This window comes from Sardina pilchardus, chromosome 16, assembly GCF_963854185.1.
Source record: "Sardina pilchardus chromosome 16, fSarPil1.1, whole genome shotgun sequence".
NCBI classification, from domain to species: domain Eukaryota; kingdom Metazoa; phylum Chordata; class Actinopteri; order Clupeiformes; family Clupeidae; genus Sardina; species Sardina pilchardus.
Genome location: NC_085009.1, coordinates 13510666 through 13518165, shown reverse-complemented (window position 1 = coordinate 13518165; position 7500 = coordinate 13510666). Strand labels below are relative to the sequence as shown.

At 43.3% G+C, this 7500-nt stretch overlaps 1 protein-coding gene across 5 annotated transcripts in view; it reads left to right on the top strand.

The window, feature by feature from the left end:
- dysf (dysferlin, limb girdle muscular dystrophy 2B (autosomal recessive)) overlaps positions 1-7500 on the top strand; it is a 77543-nt gene that overhangs the window by 14815 nt on the left and 55228 nt on the right. For all 5 annotated transcript variants that reach the window (XM_062516195.1, XM_062516196.1, XM_062516197.1 and 2 more), the window contains 16 exons: positions 820-948; positions 1040-1102; positions 1194-1244; positions 1529-1559; positions 1691-1806; positions 2053-2179; positions 2473-2576; positions 2678-2746; positions 3078-3121; positions 3465-3547; positions 4802-4917; positions 5296-5409; positions 5750-5927; positions 6167-6291; positions 6764-6870; positions 7312-7500. The exon at positions 7312-7500 is cut by the window's right edge and continues 7 nt beyond it. In XM_062516195.1, the coding sequence (XP_062372179.1) occupies positions 820-948; positions 1040-1102; positions 1194-1244; positions 1529-1559; positions 1691-1806; positions 2053-2179; positions 2473-2576; positions 2678-2746; positions 3078-3121; positions 3465-3547; positions 4802-4917; positions 5296-5409; positions 5750-5927; positions 6167-6291; positions 6764-6870; positions 7312-7500 (1646 nt within the window). The remainder of the gene's footprint in view (positions 1-819; positions 949-1039; positions 1103-1193; positions 1245-1528; positions 1560-1690; positions 1807-2052; positions 2180-2472; positions 2577-2677; positions 2747-3077; positions 3122-3464; positions 3548-4801; positions 4918-5295; positions 5410-5749; positions 5928-6166; positions 6292-6763; positions 6871-7311) is intronic.

Here is a 7500-nt window from a genome sequence, read left to right as displayed (position 1 = left end):
TATATTTTAAACAAGAACCAAACGAAACACACCAGAGAAGTAGCTCACGCCTCCCTTTAGTAGTCACAGATAATCTCCACGCAGGATTTCGATTTTTGCTAAGGGGACAGACTCCCCCCATTTTGTTTATTTCCATTTTGGAGCCTAGGCTGCCTACAGAGACCACTTTTATTTTACAGGGATGGGGCAGCTAGCGGTTCGGGAGGAGGTGATAGCTGAATGTGACAAAATGTGTTATTCCGTAGGATCCCTGACTGTACCTTTAAGGCTTTAAAAAACGAGTGTTTAAAAGCTAGTGGTCAAATGTATCTAGAGGTGAACTTCTCAGTGAACGAGAGGCATTCCTATTACGGAATGCATTGGCCATAGAATGAGGGTATCATATTCAGTGACCCGTTTTCAGCTGTATCTCTCCTCAAACTCCTGATGCTCATGATGGACATGTGACTATAATCTCATTTACCCTGTTACCACGGAAACCCTATACTCTCTTGCTTGAGGTACTGAATGACTGCACGCTTTACACTATATATGCAGTCAGTGTAAATTTACAATGCTGAAACACACCAGCCTGTGGTATATTTTCCATATCAAAGCCTTCATAAACAGTATCCTGTATAAATCTTGTATGCATTTGAAGTTATTCATCAAGTTTGATGATATTGCAGTAAATTCTTACAATAATTGTGTTATAATAGCAGTAACAGTTACGGGCAGTTGCTTGCAATAGGTAGGCTATAGTATAGGTATATTATAGTTGAGATATTTGACTTTAGACAAGTGAATGATGTTTTCTAATTTTCTTTTTCTATGTTTCAGGTACGGGTACGAATTATTGAGGGTCGACAGCTGCCAGGTGTTAACATCAAGCCTGTTGTGAAGGTCACTGTGGGTGGACAGACAAAGAGGACTCGTATACGGAAAGGCAACAACCCGTTCTTTGATGAGGTGAAAAGAACAATAAATGATTTTTTTTTTATTGATGTGTGAATCAATTCAAACAAAGTAGTAGTTCTGAAGCCAAAACTCTGTATTCCAGACTTTCTTCTTGAACTACTATGAAACACCATCAGACCTGTTTGATGAACCCATATTCATCACAGTAAGTTTAAACACCGTGCATCATGGTCTTCTATCATCTCATAAAATGCTGTGCTCACGTCCTGAATGAATGTCTCTGGTGTCTCCCATAGGTGCTGGACTCCAAGTCCTTGCGGACGGATTCTGTGATTGGTGAATTCAAGGTAAAATCTCTCAATCTGGCTTACTCTAGTAGTCTATCTGTCTTTAGCATATTGTGCTAGTCTTGAGTTTGAGCTGATACTTTGGTTATTTTGATATTGTGGTTGAATGTAGCTTGTTCTGAGTCAGTATTAAAGGTGCTCACCCCTCAAAAACTACGCAAAGTTTCGTTTTTGTTTGTGGGACATGTTATGGGACAAAATGTTATGGGCTTGTTATGTTATCTCCTAAAATTGCTGACTGTACCTTTAATGTACATGAACTCTGTTTCCGCTCTCCTCTGTAGATGGATGTGGGCATGGTGTATCACGAACACAGTGAGTACGGCACCTTTTCTTTTTCTCCACTCTTCATCACTCCACTCTAAACCACTGGTCCTTTCTGATGTCCATGTTTTATTGATCGGGTCTTTTTTTTTTCACTCATGGCTGTTTCCCTCTCTGCCCAGGACACGCATTCCTCAGGAAGTGGCTTCTGCTCTCTGACCCCGATGACCTCTCGGCAGGTGCTAGGGGTTACCTGAAAGTCAGCCTGTTTGTGCTGGCTGCAGGCGACGAACCACCAGTAAGTGACAGAGGTCGTGGCTGTTGACTGTTAAAGAACCAAATAGATGTTTATGTTTTCGTATGAATATCAACATCGTATAGCCAACATTATATGTCTTATTCATTCATTCCCTCAAACCTGACAGTTGGATGGCTCAGGGGTAAGAGAGTCTGTGTTGCCTCTGTTGAATACCAGTCACTTTACTAAATGATGCTTCCAAAACTTACAAGTGTGTGTGTGTGTGTGTGTGTGTGTGTCCATCAGATGGATAGAAAAGAGGGTGTGGAGGAGAAGGAGGACATTGAGGGGAATCTACTGCGCCCTGCGGGGCTCACCCTTAGAGGAGCCATTTTCACACTCCGAGTGTTCAGAGCAGAAGATCTCCCGCAGAGTGAGTACACTGTGTGTGTGTGTGTGTGTGTGTGTGTGTGTGTGTGTGTGTGTGTGTGTGTGTGTGTGTGTGTGTGTGTGTGTGTGTGTGTGTGTGTGTGTGTGTGTGTGTGTGTCAATGATCTTGTGAGTGTGTGATACCTAATGAAGGCTTGGAGAACTGTGATTGCCTTGTGATATTATACATTTTCCCATATAATAGATTAAAAACAATGTACAACTAGAGGTTTGTCTTATGTGAGAGTGTGAGGGAAATGATTTTTATTTTATTTTTTCCTTTTTTACTAATCCTAGTGGATGATGCATTCATGGATGGCATGAGACAGGTTCTAGGATTTGATTCTAACAGGAAGAACCTGGTTGATCCTCTTGTGGAGGTCAACTTTGCTGGGAAAACGGTACTGCTACATCATTACACTGTTCAATTTCAATGCTTTCCATGAAAACACGTGCATCAGCACATCAGCATAATTCTCATACCAATGTCCTTTTCCATCAGATCTGCAGTAAGATCCTGGAGAAGAACGCCAATCCACAGTGGAACCAGAGCTTGACTCTGCCTGTTCGGGTAAGACACACTTTCCCTCCCTCTGCAGCCGATCAGTATTAGCAAAGATCATTAAGGGCGGAGCAAGATACTTCATGAGAAGCCACTTCCTGGAACCCGAATCGCAAGAGGGAGGGGGGGGGGCAAAATCACCCTTTATGCAGAGCTGTTCCATTGAAGTCTATGGGCATGCATGACACACCCCTTTATGCAGAGGAAGTGATCCCCGTTTTGCGCCCATAGACATGAACTACGATGAAGTATCTTGCTCCGCCCTTAAGGATCTTTGGTATTAGTGCAGTTGATCTTTCTGACCTTTCCCCTTTAACCTCTGACCCCCGCCCATGTCTAGTTTCCTTCTATGTGTGAGAAGATGAGGATCCGTGTGTTAGACTGGTGAGTTGATAGCGGACGTTAAGTTGTTATGTTGTCATTTTGTAATATATTGCATATTCATGTGCTACATATACATATGCTTTCAATACATTCATTAATGTATTATTTTTATTGTATATTTCAAGTACAGTTGACTTTTGATCCTTCTCACTGGCAGTGGGCACTGTACATTATTAGCTGGATAATAATAACATGTTCATAAATAGTAGATTAACATTTAAACTTTATTCAGTTAATGACATATTGTGGTGTGATACTGCTAAGTGATAAACAGCAAGACTTGATACAATCTGTACGTTTTGTGTGACCAGAGGAAGTCACAATAGTCTTTCGTCCTCCCCAGGGATCGAGCTAGTCACAACGATGTGATTGGAACGTTAAACCTGTGCATGTCTAAGGTCTCGGCCCCCGGAGGTGAGATAGAAGGTAAGCACACAATCTTATCTTTTCCGATAATTTTTGGATGACGGTGCTATATAACACTTGCTCGATGTTTGATTGCGGTGAAATTATATCCAAGATTGTGCTCTGGTGGTGGTTTTATCACATAGTGCTGTGTGACCTTCCTTTGCCCTTCACTGAGAGATATGACGACCAGAGCTGCATGTCTGTGTAAGGGTGTGAAGTGCTTTGGTTTGGTTTGGTTTGGTGAGCTTGTTGGGACGTTGTTTCTGCACTGCAGACCGCACTTATGAAATGTACCACCGAGTGTACAGTATGCAGAAGAGCTGATAACCTCACCATGCAAATCTTGAGGGTTGGCTTCTCTCTCACAAAAATGTCCGAACTAACCACCGCACATCACTCAGTCGATGAAATGCAAGAACACGGGCAGTGAAATCACTGGTCACTGTTGACCGCTGGTGACCCCTTTGATCCCTTTCTCTAACACCTTGTTGCCATACTGCATGGGGGCTGACTTGGAGGTGTTTGATGGGAGGACGCTTGCAGCCTCGCACCGATCTTGAGTCTTGAAAGCAGAAACACTGCCGTGGCTTTTGAGTGGGTCACGCGTTGACCTTGGCTTTGTCCAGTGCTCTGGTTTTTCTACGTGACTTTACAGTTCCAAAGGTCCAAAGTTCCAAGTTCTAAACCTTCCTTCATCTTTCAATGTGCTCTCAGATGATATGTCTACAAGGACTCTTCCACACATCAGTATGTCCAACATTTCTTTCTCTTTTGCCTATTATTTCATTCCTACATTTTCCTCACTTCTCTTTTTGACTCATTGTGTAAACGGCCTGTACAGATAGGCTGTGTTTTGCTTTGACAAGTGATAAATAGCAAGACTTGATACAATCTGTAAGTTATGTTTGCTGTACACTTGGGGAGAAGTATGTGCCCTCTGTTTTTGGGATTTGTTTATGGGCTGCTGTCCGAATTGTTTAACGATGGCGACTAGTTCTCTCCAAAAATTTCTCTCTAGATATGATTTTTCAAGGTTGTTTAGAATATTGGGATATACAAGTTCTACTGCCAGACTTTATCCACAATAATTTGGCCAGTATTCACACTTTTGGGAATGTTCCTGATTAGTCCATTGTTCTGTTCTTGGCCTTACGGCACATTCATGATGATATTGCCAGGTGAGCAGAAAGTTAGAGTGTTTTTTTTTTAGAATGAGTTTCGGCTCGACTGGACCACAGGAGTAGTAACACTTTTTGCCCTTTGAAATCTTAGTGGACGACAGTGTGGGTTTCCTGCCAACGTTTGGACCCTGTTATGTCAACATGTACGGGAGTCTTCGAGAGTTCAGTGTCCTTACTGACCCCCATGAGGTCCTCAACCTGGGCAAGGTAGGATTGTGCGTTTCACGTCATTTTTAAAATGTGTGCATCAATTTATACTTCATGAAAACTGGGTGTCAGCCATAAATGGCTTTAGTTCAGGTTTCTATTTTCAATGCATGTTGCTTGATTTTGATTGAATTTCTCAAAGGAAGATGAGGATAAACACATTATGCTGACTATTTCTAGCCAGTCTGTTGGGATGGGGGACAAACAAACACATTAAACAGTCTATTTCTGGACAGTCTGTTATTGTCTTAATGAACTGACCGCAGGTCTCCATCCTGTGTGAGCGTGGTCAGATTCAGTCCAGAGATGACCCGTCCTGAGAGGCGTCCTGTCACTCTTAATGGCTGACGGGGAGAGCGTGTGGCGTTGTCGTTGCAGGGTGAAGGAGTGGCATACCGTGGCCGCGTGCTGGTGGAGCTCAACACCAAGCTGGTGGACCGGGGGGAGCATCGGGTGGAGGACATCCCTTTTGATGACCTTCTGGTGGTGGAGGTGCAGTCAGACATTCTACCGTTTGGGCCTCAAGAGTTTCTCGACTTTGTCTGAAATTTGGCTTATCAATTTTAATTTCTGTAGAAATGTAGCTAAACTAAAGATGTAAAAGTCCGGGATCAGAAAGTGAAAGTCCTGGTGTATGTATTGGTTCTACTGTACCTGTGCACTAACACAGGTGATTTCTCTAGCCTAATTAGCCCATCTACCTGGCTGAGTTGCGCCAACTAGAATCACCTGGTTTAGGGAATGGTTGAAGCACAGAGAGTTTTAGTGGAAGGCATGATGTAATGACGGACTACACACTGAGGTACAATCTGGTTTGTTTACTTTTGTTTAGAAGTTCATGCGGAAAAGGAAGTACTCCCTCTTCGCAGCGTTCTACTCAGCCACTCTCCTGCAGGATGTTGACGACGCTATTCAGTTCGAGGTCAGCATTGGTAACTACGGCAACAAGTTTGACCACACCTGCCTCCCTTTGGCCTCCACCACCCAGTTCAGCAGGGCTGTGTTCGACGGTGAGAAACAGCGCCCTCTGGTGGGCTTTTATTGTCACTCAAAAGTTTGTCCAACGAGTTTACCAAAACTGAAATGTGAAATTGAATTATTTTAAACACTGAAGTTGAATTATTGTTGTGTACATATATTCCACATTACCCATTAGAAATTGGTCATGTATTCCAATTGGATCAGTGAATTAACTTGGGATAACTGAATTTAGCTGTGACTTGGCGCTGACTGCTTAGTGTGATTGCAGGTTGTCATTACTACTATCTGCCGTGGGGGAACGTGAAGCCGGTGGTGGTGCTGTCGTCAGAGTGGGAGGACATCAGCCCACGCATTGAGGCTCTCAACATGCTGCTTACTACTGCTGAACATGTGGTGGGTCCCTCATACACACACACACACATGCACAAACACACACACTATGTCCCACTGTCCACACTGCCAGTTTAGGGCGCTGCAAAGAAAAAAAGACGAACAATGTCTCTTGTAGCTAATTATTTCTCCAAATAATTATTGAAATCCTATTGTAGATATCCAAGTTATATTGACTCATCTTTAATGTGAGACAAAAGACACTTATGTCAGAAATATGTTATAATGTATTAAATTAGGATATGCTAGAACCTGTTATTAGTATAGTACCCAAATTCACTACTTTAGTAATAACATTTATAAAGCGCTCTATGAACGCACCCAATGCGCTTTATGGTCAAGGCCGGGCAAACCTCACTAACCCCCCACCCATGTGTAGCACCCACCTGGGGGATCATAGTGATCATAAAGATAGAAAAGTTCAAGTCCAGCCCTGGGTTGTGTGTGATGGCGTCTCGTCCTCTGGCTGTTCCAGGAGTCCAACCTGCTGCAGGTACAGCTGGAGCTGAAAGCAGGAAATGACCTGGAGGATGTGGAAGCAAAGCTGGTCCAGCTCCTGGACGACGTCATAGCAGATTGCAGGTGAGATAGTGAAAATAGTTTTAAATGTAAATATGAATATATCATCATGGCCGTTTTTTGAAATGGTGTTTGTGAAATGTATTGCTAACCACATGATGTCATGTGTAAATTATGTGAACATATGTTCACATATGTAATGTGGATGTTATTTTTTGTGGGGAAAAAAATCAGGCGGTCTTCACTTTACAGTGACATGGTGATCCAGTAGAGTGAGATTAATCATTGTGAAATGTAGAGTTAGAGTCAGAACACTTTATTATCCCCTTGGGGATTTTTTTCTCAGTAATTGACGCATGAAAATAAAAGACATGGTGTCATCTGCTTCTGTTTTTGACATAACCAAACAAAGGTAACAAGAAACAAACTCTCACAGACCCCAATCATTGTAAATCATTGTGATCAATCATAGCAAGCATGATCTCTCTCCTCCCTAATGTCCAGTGAGGAACTGCCGGAGATCGACGACTGGCCATGCGTGACGGCGCTGGACAGATCCCTGAGAAACCTGCGCAAGGTGAACCTGCAGCAGATCGTGGAGGCGGCGCTGTCCCTCAAGCACGGAGCGGCCACGGACGTGAGCATGGTGCTGGAGCTCGCCGAGGACTGGGCCCTGAGGCTGCGCAGCTTGGC